The sequence below is a fragment of the Anolis sagrei genome, chromosome Y (assembly GCF_037176765.1).
Source record: "Anolis sagrei isolate rAnoSag1 chromosome Y, rAnoSag1.mat, whole genome shotgun sequence".
NCBI lineage: Eukaryota > Metazoa > Chordata > Lepidosauria > Squamata > Dactyloidae > Anolis > Anolis sagrei.
In genome coordinates, this window is record NC_090035.1 from 75,747,287 (window position 1) to 75,762,921 (window position 15,635).

Consider the following 15,635-nt stretch of genomic DNA (forward strand, 5'->3'; position numbering starts at 1 on the left):
GCTTCCGAGCGCGAGTCGCGAGACCACAACAAGTGACGTCACCGCCTCATTAGAGATTCACCACCTTCGACCAATCACCGCGCTCCCGGCATGTCTCGCGCTGCGGAGAGAGTGAAAACCGTTTCCAAAATTATCTCAAAAGGCGCGATACCCGGATGTTAGGCGGAAGAGGACTACAAATCCCGGCATGCCTCTGTGACTGCGACAGAGAGATTGTTGTCTGGGGATTCCCCAGGTTGCTCAAATTCCCCTTCGATAGCAGAAGGAGCTGAAGCAGCGCTTTGAGCCGCGAGTGGGGCTCCCTTTCCTTCTCCTTCCTGATGGCCTGTCTGGCAGTTGAGGCCTACTCTCATGGCAGGCCTGTGTGGAAGTAGTTGAGGCCTACTTCCAACAGGGTAGGCCTGTATGGTAGCAACTGAGGCCTGCTTCTCTCCCCAATGGCCTATCTGCAGGGGCAAGTGGCCCAGAGTGGGCCCAGGTCGCCCAAACGAGCTGACTCGACTTCTGGAGGGGACGACTGGTGTGACAGTGGGCTGGGCTCCCTCAGCGAAGGACAGGAAGATGGCACATTTGTGGTTGCCCAGAGCGACGTGGAGATGGGTCCTGGAGACTGTCAAGCCATGACCTCGGACCCTAGGGTCTCCCACAAAACCCTGGCCGAAGAAGACGAGGACCAGGAGCGGCTGGACTCGGCCATTGGGGATTCCTTGGGTGGTGAAGAGGAGGATGTGAGTGGCATCGCGGAAGGCGTCCAGGCCGTGCGCCTTGAGGAAGGAAGAGGAGAAGAAGGGCCCACTGCAGTGGCGGTGACCCCCGAGGCCTGGCTCCACCATGTCCTGGGCTTTGTGACCGAAGATGGAGATACGTACGTAATCATAATAATAATAATAATAAACTTAATTTACAACCCGCCTCCATCTCCCCAAAGGGGACTCGGGGCGGCTTACATGAAGCCGAGCCCAAAAACTATACAGCAAAATTAGACACAAAACAACAGAAAAAATACCATATATACTCGAGTATAAGCCGACTCGAATACAAACCGAGGCAACTAATTTTATCACAAAAAACTGGCAAAACGTATTTTATTATTTATCATGTCAGGAGCAAACAGACATTTGTATTACATTTTTAACAAAAATAAACACATATACAAAAGACATAGAGTTTGCAAACTTGGTAGTTGATTAAATATCCTTTGACCAGTATCTGGCCACTTGGAGTGCCTCTGGTGTTGCCGCAAGGAGGTCCTCCCTTGTGCATGTGGCAGGGCTCAGGGTGCATTGCAGCAGGTGGTCTGTGGTTTGCTCTTCTCCACACTCACATGTCGTGGATTCAACTTTAAGAACAGACAAGCATCCCGAGCTCTGAGGATTACCTGGGAAGGAATCCCACTGGAGCATTGCAGCGCACCCAGATACCTGGGAGTCACTCTGGACCGTGCTCTTACCTACAAGAAGCACTGCTTGAACATCAAACAAAAAGTGGGTGCTAGAAACAATACCATCTGCTGCAATGCAACCTGAGCCCTGCCACATGCACGATGGAAGACCTTCTTGCGGCAACACCGGAGGCACTCCAAGTGGCCAGATACTGGTCAAAGGACATTTAATTAGCTACCAATTTTGCAAATTTTGTGTTTTTTTAAAATCTGTTTGTTTGTTTTGTTCTGTTAGAAATGTAATACAATGTTCTGGTTGTGGATGACACGATAAATAAATAACCTACAAAGCCCTGAATGGTTTGGGACCCGCCTATCTGCGTGACCGCATATCTGTATACGAACCCACACGATCCCTTCGATCATCCGGAGAGGTCCTGCTCTCGATCCCACCAGCATCGCAGGCGCAGTTGTGCGGACGAGAGAGGGCCTTTTCAGTGATGGCCCCTCGACTCTGGAACTCACTTCCTAAGGCCATCAGACAGGCCCCAACTCTGGCAGTCTTTAGGAGAAGCTTGAAGACGTGGTTGTTCCAGTGTTCCTTCCCGGAATAATGATCCCATAAGCACTTTGTCCTCCAAATCACTTTACATTTTTTAGATCTGCTCGTATGCCCTTCTGCAAACGCCACTATCACCTTTTGTCCATGTCCCAGCATTATTTCCATTTTAACTTTACATTTGGCCTTCCCACTGTTTTTAATTGCTTATTGTCTTATTGATAATGTTGTATATTTTATTGTCTATGTTTTATTTTAATTGCTTGTACTGTTGTTGTTTTCCTTGTATTGTTGTATTCGGGCTCAGCCTCATGTAAGCCGCACCGAGTCCTTTGGGGAGAAATAAAGCGTTATTATTATTATTATTATTAACAACAGAAAAATTACGTCGTAACAGAATACATAAAGTAACAAAATAAAGTAATCAGTGCAAGATAACATACCGCATATACTCAAGTATAAGCCGACCCGAATATAAGCCGAGGCACCTAATTTTATCACAAGAAACTGGGAAAATTTATTGACTCGAGTATAAGCTGAGGGTGGGAAATGCATCCACTATGGGTCAATTTCAAAATAAAAATAGATACCAATAAAATTACATTAATGTATTGTCGAAGGCTTTCATGGCCGGAATCACTGGGTTGTTGTAGGTTTTTTCGGGCTATATGGCCATGTTCTAGAGGCATTCTCTCCTGACGTTTCGCCTGCATCTATGGCAAGCATCCTCAGAGGTAGTGAGGTCTGTTGGAACTAGGAAAATGGGTTTATATATCTGTGGAATGACCAGGGTGGGACAAAGAACTCTTGAAACATTCACACCTAGCTCCAGTAGACAAGAATCCTTTGTCTCACCCTGGTCATTCCACCGGGGGCTCCATAATTTTTTATTATTATTATTATTATTGTTATTGTTATTATTATTATGGTTTTGGGGCTTTAAACATTGAGGTGCACATTAGATTTGATGGCGCATTAGACTTGAGTAAATATGAGTATTTGCTGGCAAATGAAATGTGCAGCAGCAAAATGTGCACTCTTTGTGATATGCCCATTACTGTTGCTGGCTGCTTAGAATTCCTTCTTTAAAAACAAAAGGGCACCCAAGCTTCTATGGTGTGGAATAAAGCCACTTTACCTGCTTTGGTTCAAAACTATGGAGTCATGTGGCCTGTAGTTTGGGATCATGGAGGCTGCCAAAAAATGTTGATGCCTCACCAAATTATAGATGCCAGCATTGCATAGCTTTGAGCCATGGCAGTTAACTTAGAGATGACATCCCTCAAATAGGTGCTCCTGACATAGCTTCATCTTTTGCTTTGGCTCAGCATTAAGATTACATTAACACACACCCTAATTTTGGGAAGGTAAAGTAGCCAAAACAGGTGATCATGTTTGGATCATGGAGGTACACACGAGGTCTGTTCTTTCAGTTCCCATTTTCTTCATTGGACATGTTTCCATGCAGCTGGGTTTTGTGCTTTTTGAGTTATCTCTTCTTTCCTGTTGCCTCTAGAGCTCTCCACTTGGCTGTCATTCATGAACATGAGGCTTTCCTGGACTCCATCCTTCAGTTCACGCAAGGGACGGATTACCTGGACATTCAGAATGATCTTGGACAGGTGAATGGAGAGACGCTTTGTGTCACGTTGTAGGAAATGTGCTTCTTTATTCCTCAAAGCCTCACTAGCTGCAACCACAATGGCCTTGTTCTGGAACTCAGAGTAGAATATAGCACTTTGCTTGTACAATTAGAAAGAAGTATAACCGGCTTTTCAGTCCTCAGTTCATTTTGTGAGCAACTGGCAAATCTATGTATATAATAAAAGTCAGTGTTTGTATGCGGAGGAAGGATGGGAAGTGTATGTGGCAGCGTTCTGATTGGCTGCCACTGTGATATAATTTGCATATGGTCTCTGAGTGGCTGAGAGGGGAAAGGAAATTTGCATATGGTTTCTGATTGGCCGGCTTCAACAGGAACCCCTGGTGGCACAGAGGGTTAAACCCCTGTGCCGGCAGGACTGAAGACCCACAGGTTGCAGGTTCGAATCTGGGGAGAGTGTGGATGAGCTCCCTCTGTCAGCTCCAGCTCCTCTTGCAGGGGCATGAGAGAAGCCTCCCACAAGGATGGTAAAAGATCAAAACATCCTACCGCCCCCTGGCCAACGTCCTTGCAGATGGCCAATTCTCTCACACCAGAAATGACTTGCAGTTTCTCAAGCCGCTCCTGACATGACAAAAGAAAAAAACATTCTAACATTCTCAAGTGGATGAGAAGAGAAAGGAAAGGGCCTGAGGGATTTGCAGTACCTTCACTCACTCTACATCCTACTGCAGTTTGGAGGAGGATGGACCATGGATGATGGGACTTGCAGTACCATCACTCACTTTCTGAGATGGCTGTGACCTTCATCCAATGACTGATCTAGACCAAACTCGGCACATAGACCTCTCATGACCCACTTTACACCCTGGTGCAGTTTGGAGGAGGGTGCACTATGGACGATGGGACTTGCAGTACCTGCACTCCCTTCCTGAGACCATTACAACTGCCAATAATTATGGATCAGGATCACAATTCACACAGAGAGCCCGCATGGCCCACTCTACATCCCGGTGCGGTTTGGAAGAATTTGGAGATGGATGATGGGACTTACAGTCACTTCACTCACTTCCTGAGACCCTCGCCAATGACTGATCAAAACCAAACTTGGCACATAGAGCCCCCATGACCCACTCTACACCCTGGTGCACTTTTGAGGAGGACAGACCATGGATGATGGGACTTCAAGTACCTCCACTCACTTCCCAAGGCTGCTGCAACCCTCATCTAATGACCAATCAAGACAAAACTTGGCACAGAGAGCCCCCATGGCCAACTCAATGTTATTTAAAAATGGTTGGAGCAAAAAACAAGTAAAAATAGCAAGATGCCTGCTAAAATATCAATTAGAACAGCAAGTGCAATTAAAGTAATTGTTTGTCTTCCCATGTGGCCTAGAAAAGTACTCAGCTGACCTCTTTAGAAAGGTGCTGCAATACAGAAGACTTCTCTCTACTTGCCATTTGCTTCATCTCTGAAAGGAGACGTCGTTGGAGAGAGTATCTAGAAAAGTTCTTGGTATTTCATCTAGTTTATAGGAGAGCACATGGTTATTTCTATACTGTGATCCCAAACGGTGTAAGACAAAATACATATATGTTGTTTGCAGATGAACATATAGGGAACCCAATTTGACGCCCGTTTGATAATTATACAAGCTACAGAACACTGATGTGCATCTTTTGTGTGCTTTTTGAGGGTTTGTTTCTAGCCTCTGCAATTTGGAATTAAATGGTCAGTGCTGATAGGGCCACAGAGAAAAGAGCCACAGATTGCCAAAACTTGCTTGACAAGGAACCCTATTTTAGTGCAAAAGCATGTTGACATTTGCAATTTAAAAAAAATTGCATTTTATGTGAAACATCTCTGCCTCGGTCCCTGGAAACTTCTGCCAGTCAGTCAGACTTGGCCTTGGACAAATAATGTGGCCTGGTATAAAGAAAGTTACAGATCTAAACTAGTCCTTTTATTCTGAATCTTAGATGCAGGCACATTGATTAAAGTTTTTTTTAAGACAGATGGATCTTTAGGGAAGGAATGGGCACACTTGGGCCATGCCTGCTTTCGGGGGGGGGGGGGGGGCGACACACAGCTTCGGGCTGATGATTTCACTCTTGTCTCTGTCCCCAGACGGCGCTCCACATCGCAGTCATCCTGGGGGCTTCTGATTTCGTGGGCAAGCTGGTCTCAGCGGGAGCCGGCCTTTGTGTGCAGGAGAAAGGCGGCCACACAGCACTGCACTTGGCCTGTCGGGAAGGGCAGCGGGAATGTGCCCAGCAACTCCTGGCACCTGCTCTGGGGCAAAGGCCTTGCGAAGGGAACAGTTCGCGGGCCCAGCTGGACTGCACCAACTACGATGGTATCTTTCTGGGATTTTCCCTTTCAGAACTAAGTTGCCTTCTCCTCTCTAAAGCTCGAGAAGAGGCTCAAAATAAACAAGTTTGCAGTCCTCATAGCTATGGAGGGGGCAGGAATGATCGAAGAGGCAAAAATCAGTACAAGTTTCCTAAGGCCATTGGTAATTCCCATTTAGAGGGATGCATTTGCCTTCAAATTGACTTTGACTTATAGCTACCCTACAGAATGAGAGGCCTCCAAGCTAATAATTACTTATTTAAAGTTTTTTAAATTAATGTTTATTAATTTTCTCAAAAGAATTACAATAAAATATCTCCAACACTTTCCAAAAAAGTAAAAAAGAAAACAAAAGAACACAAAAGACCCTAACAAAGACAGAATAATAATAAATAAATAAAAACACCCTAGTGTGACTTCCGTTCTTCTTACTTAGCCTTATTTAAAGTTTTAATGCTTTTCTATGTCAGCTGTTCTTGGGACTAACCTTAGATTCAGGCCCATTATTATTATTATTATTATTATTGTTGTTATTATAATTATAATTATTATTTGAAACACAACAAGATGAATCCACAGCAGACACTCTGCTGGCTGTTGAATTGGATCACACGTCAGACACTTCCCAAGTGTTGAGGACTGTGCAATGTATCGGCGAATAATGTGTGCAGATCCCATTAAGGTGGCTTTCTGCAACTGGCAGATGGTAATTTTATCAGTGCTGATTGTGTTTAAGTGCAGGCCAAGGTCTTTAGGCACTGCACCCAGTGTGCCGATCACCACTGGGACCCCCTTGACTGGCTTGTGCCAGAGTTTTTGCAGTTCAATCTTTAAATCCTCATATCATGTCAACAATATGCAGTTCCAATTAATAATCTGAGCAACAGTGTTGTGCCTCTGCTTGTAGTCTGTCTGCACAATCTTCTTGCAGCAGCTGAGAATGTGATCAATTGTTTCATCTGCTTCCTTGCAGAGTCTACATTTGGGATCTGTTGTTGACTTTTCAATTCTGGCTTTGATGGCATTGATTATTATTATTATTATTATTATTATTATTATTATTATTATTATTTTACTGACACAAAAACACAGTATGTCACAGCAAATGAGATCTATATGCTGGATTTTGTATCACAAAATCACAAGTTGAACACTTCATAATCGTCTAGGACTGTGTTATGTATTTTCGAATGATGCGTGCAGATCCAAGTCAGGTGGCCTTTTGCAGTTGACAGATCGTGATTTTGTCAATGTTTATTGTTTCCAAATGTCGGCTGAGATCTTTTGGCATGGCACCCAGTGTGCCGATGACTAGTGGGACCACCTGTACTGGTTTATGCCAGAGTCTTTGCAGTTCGATTTTGAGGTCCTGATAACGGCTGAGTTTTTCCTGTTGTTTTTGCTCAATGCGACTGTCACCTGGTATGGTAATAATAATAATAATAATAATAATAATAATAATAATAAATATACCACTTTATCTCTCTCAAAGGAGAGGTTGAAATCCAGTGGGAAATAGAATAGTAGTAATAATAATTTTATTTGTTACTCACCTTTCCTCGTGGTTCATGGCAGGTTACAGTATAATGAAAACACATAAACATTGTAAAAATTCTGTAAATACACATACTAAAATATATTATTAGAAAAAGGTACATATTAAAATGTATTTCTATAAAACATGTATTAAAATACTTAGAACAAAGTTTAAACACAAGACACAAGTTTAAAATTCATGCTTAAAACTGTCTAGGTTGGCCTTCCTGAAGGGGTAGATTGGTTTTTGCTACTCCTAATGAAGATTTGCTGAGTGTTATATACCTCAGTGTTAGTAGCTCAGATCATTTTGATAGCAATGAACACATTTGATCTGTATAATTAATTACGTGAACGTTTACATGCATCCTGTGTAATTGTAACAACAAAAGTGCATTGGTTCTTCAAGGAGGAATTGTCCACTCTCTCTTTCTGTAGGCTTCACCCCTTTGCATCTTGCAGTCTTGAGGAAAGATGTGAACATGGTCGGTCTCTTGATCTCTGGGGGAGCAGATCTCAACAAACCGGTTAGTTTTGGCAATATTATTGATTACATGTGCGTATGTCATGCTCAGGAGGGTAATCCCAGGAGAAGCATACATGACAATGTCACCATAGGGATAAATTGGTCCTTTCTCCTTTGAATGAGGATTGTGATTAATTGTTTCTGGAACTGATTTTAAAAATCTAAAGGGAGGTATCCCTCTATTGTGATTCAACCCTCTGGAACGCCCTTCCAAGAGAAATAAGACAGGCTCCATCCCTCCCCTCCTTTCATAAGAGCTTGAAGACTTGGTGGTTTCAACAAGCCTTTGAGAATGACCAGTTCTAGCCCAGCCCCAAACATTATACTTCCTACCTATTACCCTGGTCATCCCTCTAATAGGCCTTGGAAATGAGCAGCCACAGATCCATACCTGTTACTGCTGTTTGCCTATTATAGCACAGTACTTAATTCCCAGTCCCCTCATATTTTGAGTTTGCACTAGCTTCAGCCCAGCCTTTTAATTGCTCTGAACAGGCAGGATTATTTTTAATATATATGTGTAATTGTGATAAATTTATGCTTATGTTGTTTAGTTAATTTTGTTTACTCTGTATGTTTTGGTGATGTTGCTTGGAAACCGCCCTGAGTCTCCCTCGGGGAGATAGAGTGGTATATAAATAAAGTTTTATGATTTTATTATTTACTATTTTTATTTTATTATTTACTAGCCGTCCCCTACCACGCGTTGCTGTGGCCCACATGGGGGTTCTGTGTGGGAAGTTTGGCCCAATTCTCTCGTTGGTGGGGTTCAGAATCCTCTGTGATTGTAGGTGAACTATAAATCCCAGCAACTACAACTCCCAAATGTCAAGATACTATTTCCCCCAAACTCCACCAGTGTTCACATTTGGACATATGGAGTATTTGTGTAGAGTTTGGTCCAGATCCATCATTGTTTTGAGTGCACAGTGATCTCTGGATGTAGGTGAACTACAACTTCAAAACCAAAGGACACTGCCCACCAAACCCTTTCAGTATTTTCTGTTGGTAAATGAGAATTCCGTGTGCCAAGTTTGATTCAATTCCATTGCTGGTGGAGTTCAGAATGCTCTTTGATTGTAGGTGAACTATAAATCCCAGCAACTACAACTCCCAAATGACAAAATCATTTTTTTGAGTGGACATGCATTGGGTTGTTAGGTGTCTTGTGTCCAAATTTGGTGTCAATTCGTCCAGTGGTTTTTGAGCTCTGTTAATCCCACAAACGAACATTACATTTTTATTTATATAGAAGATTATAATATACCAATTTCTTTATTCACTGTTTTTTGTTTTAATTGAGCTCTCCTGTACCTTTAATTCCATGAATGTGGAGAACTGACTGTACTTTGTTCTTAACTTGATGTGAGCCATGATGGGTCATTCCAAAGAAAAAGCAGAATATAAATTTCATAAGTAGAGAAGTCTTTGACAGGTTTGCTCACACACAAATGCATAAGTATATACTAGCTTACTAGGATGTGTTTGTCTGAACCCCCCTCACCATCTCTTGCCTTGCAGGAACTGAGTTGTGGCCGGAGCCCCCTTCACCTGGCCGTGGAGGCACAGAGTCCCGAAATGGTGGAGCACCTGCTGCGTGCCGGAGCCAACCCTGAAGCCCGGATGTATGTCGGCTACACCCCCATGTACAGCGCCATCCACCGGCCCAATGAAAAAATCACACAGCTTTTGCGGGCCTTTGGCTCGGAGGAGCCCGATTGGGACTCAGAGGAGAGTCTGGACAGCAATAGCGAGGTGAGTTTTATCCCAGGAAGGGACACCTTGTTTGGAATATATGAGATTTTGTATTCGCTTATATTCAGAAATATATATTCATTATTGATTTATTTACGACATTTATTTGCCGCCCTTCTCACCCCGAAGGGGACTCAGAGCAGCTTACAAGATATAATAAAATGATAAATGTAATAATAATAATAGAGTACAATGATTAATGTAGTAATAATAATAATAGAGTAAAATAATAAAAAACCTTGACTCGAGTATAAGCCAAGGGAGACATTTTCAGCCTAAAAAAAGGACTGAAATACTAGGCTTATACTCGAGTATATACATTATTTATTTATTTATTTCCTATATTTATACCCCGCCTTTCTCCCCCTGAATTTTAACAATTTATGTCTTGAAATCTACCAGTAGTATCTTTTCCCCATTTTCAAAAAGGTTCCCATTCTTCTAAAAAATCTACCAAACGACTCATTGCTCAACAAAGGTTGTAATTTATCTGTTTCTGTAAGCTTTCAACATCTTCACCATCCCATCTCCTGTTGTTGGGATCCCTGTACTTTTTCCCACCTTTGGGCATAGCGTAGCCTGGCCGCTGTGGTCATCTATTACAGTGTTGCTTTTGGTATGATTGCTGATGGCATTATATCAGAAGAGATACGGAACTCAAGAACGGAAAACGGAATGTTGGTGGACAGGAAAAGAGATTTAAAGATGGGCTCAAAGCCAACCTTAAAAACTCTGGCATAGACACTGAGAACTGGGAAGCCCTGGCCCTTGACCGCTCCAGCTGGAGGTCAGCTGCGACCAGCAAGGCTGCAGAATTTGAGGAGGCACGAATGGAGGGCGAAAGGAAGAAGCGTGCCAAGAGGAAGGCGCGTCAAGCCAACCCCGACCGAGAACGCCTTCCACCTGGAAACCAATGCCCTCACTGCGGAAGAAGATGCAGAGCAAGAATAGGGCTCCACAGCCACATACGGACCCACAAAACGAGGGATCACCTAAGGATATCAGAAGAGGAACGGTGAGCTCCGTCTAGTTGTGGATGTAAAACTGGAGGTGCTTTGTGTCAAAGTGCAACAGAAGCTTTGCAGCTTAGAAGAATGGATACTTTGAGACTTCAGTAAAAGCAAACGTATAGCTTTACTGAGTAGTGCAAATATACAGCACACACTCGCATTGACACCCAACCAAAAAGACAGAAACAAGACAAAAGCACCGAAGTAAGAAGGACGAATGAAATCTTACCTCTGGATCCTCCCTACGCGTTCCAGGCACACTCAGGGTCACAACTTCACAGTTCATTAGAGGCTTGACTGATTAACCCTTTCAGAGTTAATACACTCTCCGCTAATGCAATCAGGTTACATTCACAGGCATTACACAAAATTACATTTAAACATCTGCCCTTGCGCTGTGCTACTCCGCTGCTGAGTATGCATACCCAGTGTGGAACACATCTCACCACGCTAAAACAGTGGATGTGGCTCTGAATGAGACATGCCGCATTATCACGGGGTGTCTGCGCCCTACACGACTGGAGAAATTACACTGTCTAGCCGGTATTGCACCACCTGACATCCGCCGGGAAGTAGCAGCCATTAGTGAAAGGACCAAGGCAGAGACATCTCCAGCTCATCCCCTGTTTGGGTATCAGCCAGCACGTCAACGACTTAAATCCAGACATAGTTTTCTAAGATCTACAGAGACACTCGCTGGAACGCCTCAGCAAGCGAGAGTCCAAAAGTGGCAGGCTCAAACCCAGAACCTCAACCAATGGCTGATACCAAATGAGAGACTCCCCCCTGGGAACACATAAGATGGGGCGACTTGGAAGGCGCTGAACAGACTGCGCTCTGGCACCACGAGATGCAGAGCCAACCTTCAGAAATGGGGCCACAAAGTGGAATCCACGACATGCGAGTGCGGAAAGGAGCAAACCACTGACCACTTGCTGCAATGCACCCTGAGCCCTGCCACATGCACCATGGAGGACCTTCTTGCAGCAACACCAGAAGCACTCCAAGTGACCAGATACTGGTCAAAGGACATTTAATCAACTACCAAACTCACACATTTTGTATTTTCTCTGTTTGTTTGTTTGCTTTGTTCTGTTAGAAATGTAATATAATTGACTGGCTGCCCTGACACGAGAACATTTAAACATTCACATTACGCTAATCTTACATTGACACTTTGTGCTTCCCCAGGAGGAGTACGACGACATCGTCATCAACCGCGGGCACTAGGAAGACCAGTTCGAGGGGATCCTGTTTGTCTCCTGGGCCCCCCCATCCTCTCAACCCACCTCCCCCTGTGGCAGCTGGCTGTGATTTCTGTAGCAACTGCATCTTCACTGTGAGCTAGATTTGTATTATTTATAAGAAGCGAGGCTGCAAGTCTCGAGCAGATCCTGGCACCCCATTCCAATGTAACTTCAGTGGTTGCTTTGTTTTTTTTTCTGTCCGGTTTCCAAGCCCTCACGGCTTCTTGTCTGTCTTGATGTTTGATATCCAGCAGTGAAGAATGTGCTTTGACCATGTGTGGGCGAACTCTGGTCCTCCAGGCGTTTTGGACTTCAACTCCCACAATTCCTAACAGTGGGTATTGGAGTCCAAAATACCTGGAGGGCCAAAGTTTGCCCATGCCTGGCTTTGGTATTAGTATTTCTGTTCTTTAGATATTTCCCATTCCCACTTGCTGCATCGTGCCTTAAGCACAGTCTCAGTGAACACTGGAGCTGAGACAGTCGTCCATGTCTAGACCCGAAGTGTGAGTTATTCTAGACCAATGGTTCTCAACCTGGGGTCCCCAGATGTTTTTGGCCTTCAACTCCCAGAAATCCTAACAGCTGGTAAACTGGCTGGGATTTCTGGGAGTTGTAGGCCAAAAAAATCTGGGGACCCCAGCTTGAAAACCACTGGTCTAGACCTACGAGGGTTCCTTCTAACACAGGAACTTGTTGCTGAGTTTTGGGATGGTCTCTCAACTCAAAGCAAGACCTCATTCTCACCAGACACAGCTCTGAGTAGTACTAGAGGTCACTTTGTGGGTGATTTGGGGTCAGTATGCCGCCATGCTCTGTGCCATGTGCTCCCTCCGTTCCTCCACTTTTGAGATTGAGAGATGGTTGAGAGAACATCCCAAAACTCAGCAACAAGTTCCTGTGTTAGAAGGAACCCTCGTAGGTCTAGAACAGTGGTTCTCAAGCTGGGGTCCCCAGATGTTTTTGGCCTACAGCTCCCAGAAATCCCAACCAGTTTACCAGCTGTTAGGATTTCTTGCCTTTTAAAGCTGGGCAAGGTTTTGATCCTAAGTAGGGAATAGAATGTGGAGAGGAAATCCTCTCCTTCCTCAGTAGATGGAACAAAGACTCCCAAGATCCTGGGATGGCTCTGAGCTTACAAAAACTGCTTTTTCATTATGGTAATTCGCCTCCAAGGCTAGGTGCCCTAGAACCCTAGAACAGTGGTTCTCAACCTGTGGATTCCCAGATGTTTTGGCCTTCAACTCCCAGAAATCCTAACAGCTGGTAAACTGGCTGGGATTTCTGGGAGTTGTAGGCCAAAACATCTGGGGACCCACAGGTTGAGAACCACTGCCCTAGAAGTAAAACCACTGTCAAAAGCAGTTCTTTACAAGAGCTAGTAAGAGTTTAGTTGCATTGATGCTTTTCTGGCCTTCGACTTAGCTCCTTCTGGGTATATTATTTCTCCGCATCCCTTGCCTTCCCCTTTAAATTCATGCCACTTTGTTTGCCTTTTGTATATATCAGGAAATAGGGATCTTGCAGTCTTTAAAGGTGTTCTCAGCACCCAGCAGCAAGCATTCCTGAGCCTTGCCTGGGATGGGCTTAGGCTCATGGATGTTGGAATCCAAGAGCACTTGTAGGACCACAGCTTCCCCATCTCTAGGATACGTATTTCTTTCCGCTGCAATTAATATTTTCTGGAGCCAAATGAACTACTTTTAGCAGCGCTGGGAGGAAGAATGGGAAGGAAACATAGTTCACTTTGCAAGGGAAATTCCAGGAAATGTCACAAGAGGTTTGCCACAATTCAAAACTGTGAAACGTCCATCTCTTAGTAGTTGTAGGTTTTTCGGGCTATATGGCCATATGAACATGGCCATATAGCCCGAAAAACTTACAACAACCCAGTGATTCCGGCCATGAAAGCCTTCAACAATATATCGTCCATCTCTTAGTTTTTCTTACTCACAGGAAACTCCTGGGATATTCTTCTGTTTCTTTCCAAATTCAGAAACAGACAGACGTAGCGATGCCTGGGATTTTAAGCGGTGCAGCTCCTACTTTTGTCAGTAATGGGAGAAAGTTGAAAAATGGAAACTTTTCCATCCAAGATGAACATGAGAGCAGCCCCGGTAGAGAAACTTCCTTGCAACAGCCAACTAGAAAGCTAGCTCTTCCTTTGGGAGGATCAGTGTTTGGAAAAGTTAAGTTTTGGGGACTACAATTCCCAGAATCCACCTAGGCAGCATTGCAGTGCCAAAAAGGTAACTTTCGTAATCTTTTGAGGCCAGGCTGGGAGCCTTGAATGACATTCCTGGGGGGCTCCTTGGTTTCAACTGCTGCTTCCTAAGAAGAGGAAATCCCTTATGTGACAAACACCCAACTTTTATTTCCTGGGCTTATTGAATAAGCAGTGGTTAGGAGCTCCATTTCCTCTTTGGAGAGGGGCATCTTCTTTGCCAGAGTGTGTGCATTGATCCATTCCATCTGCCACGCTAAGCTCTGTTGTTGTATCTCCATCAGCATTGTATCTAACTTCCCCACAATGCTTTCTCCATGGTCCTAGGCTCCTCCATCGAGATGGAGCACTGTGACTTCTGCAACCCTCAAAAGCAGCAAAAAGGGAGATGGGAAAGGAAGGTGATGGGATGGTTACTGGAATCTGAGCACAGCTAGAGGCCACCATCATGGTCATATATGTGACCACCATGATGAATAGGCTTTAGATGAGTGGTTCTCAACCTGTGGGTCTCCAGATGTTTTGGCCTTCAACTCCCAAAAATCCTAACAGCTGGTAAACTGGCTGGGATTTCTGGGACTTGGAGGCCAAAACACCTGAGATGGCAAAGGAAGGTGATGGAATGGTTATTGGAATCTGAGCACAGCTAGAGGCCACCATTGTGGTCATATGTGTGGCCACCATGATGAGTAGGCCTTAGATGAGTGGTTCTCAACCTGTAGGTCCCAAGATGTTTTGGCCTTCAACTCCCAAAAATCCTAACAGCTGGAATTTCTGGGAGTTGGAGATCCACAGGTTGAGGACCACTGCCTTAGATTGTTTCCAGAAGTTGGAATTTTAGACCAGGAATGAGAGACAAGGGGTCTCAGAAAGTAGACTTTGGGTGGTGGCAATGGATGAGGGTTTTCACATATCCACTGATGGGCTGCAGTAGCTCAGGAATGCTGGGAGCTGTAGTCCATTGCATAAACAGAGCTTCACTTTGCCCCGTGCTAAATACTTTGGGAGATGGTGCCATGGCCGCACAGGAGAGGAGAGGATGGATTCTGCCAGCATTTGATAAGCTGAATTTTGAAGCTGCCCAATGTGCTGGGCTCTTTGGATAGATGAAGCATTGTCTCGTTCCGATATATATCCAGCCTCTGTGTATTCATCAAAGACAAAAACTGTCAGGCATTGCATATAATCCCAATCTCAAAAGAATTTATTCTCCGCTTCCCTGTGGCTTGCTGTTTCAAAGCTACAGTGTGGTTTTCCTGTGTTTTATTCCACGTCTGTGACTCAGTTCAGTCTCTCTGCCTCTTTTGTGTTTATTGTATTATGTAGGCCTCTCTCTGAACAGATTGGATTAAAAGCTGTGGATTTCTGTGTGCCTTTTTGTGTGTGCGTGTTTCAATTGAGGCTCTACATATATGATGGAAAACCGGTAAGTTTGAAAC

The 15,635-nt window shown here is 44.3% G+C and overlaps 1 protein-coding gene across 1 annotated transcript; it reads left to right on the plus strand.

Moving 5' to 3' along the window:
- Positions 1–113: 113 nt before the first annotated feature.
- LOC132782149 (NF-kappa-B inhibitor beta) lies at positions 114–15,568 on the plus strand. Its single transcript, XM_060786864.2, has 6 exons — positions 114–865; positions 3,457–3,562; positions 5,674–5,902; positions 7,873–7,961; positions 9,482–9,715; positions 11,917–15,568. Exons 1-6 carry the CDS (start codon positions 438–440, stop codon positions 11,953–11,955), a joined length of 1,125 nt encoding a protein of 374 aa, XP_060642847.2. The 5' UTR covers positions 114–437; the 3' UTR covers positions 11,956–15,568.
- The last annotated feature ends 67 nt before the right edge of the window (positions 15,569–15,635 follow it).

Bases quoted from the DNA above. Each gene is read 5' to 3' on its own strand.
- LOC132782149 (XM_060786864.2), top strand. From the start codon at position 438: ATGGCCTATCTGCAGGGGCAAGTGGCCCAGAGTGGGCCCAGGTCGCCC. The intron at 5,903-7,872 runs GTATCTTTCTGG...CTCTTTCTGTAG, and splicing joins GGACTGCACCAACTACGATG to GCTTCACCCCTTTGCATCTT. The intron at 9,716-11,916 runs GTGAGTTTTATC...GTGCTTCCCCAG, and splicing joins GTCTGGACAGCAATAGCGAG to GAGGAGTACGACGACATCGT.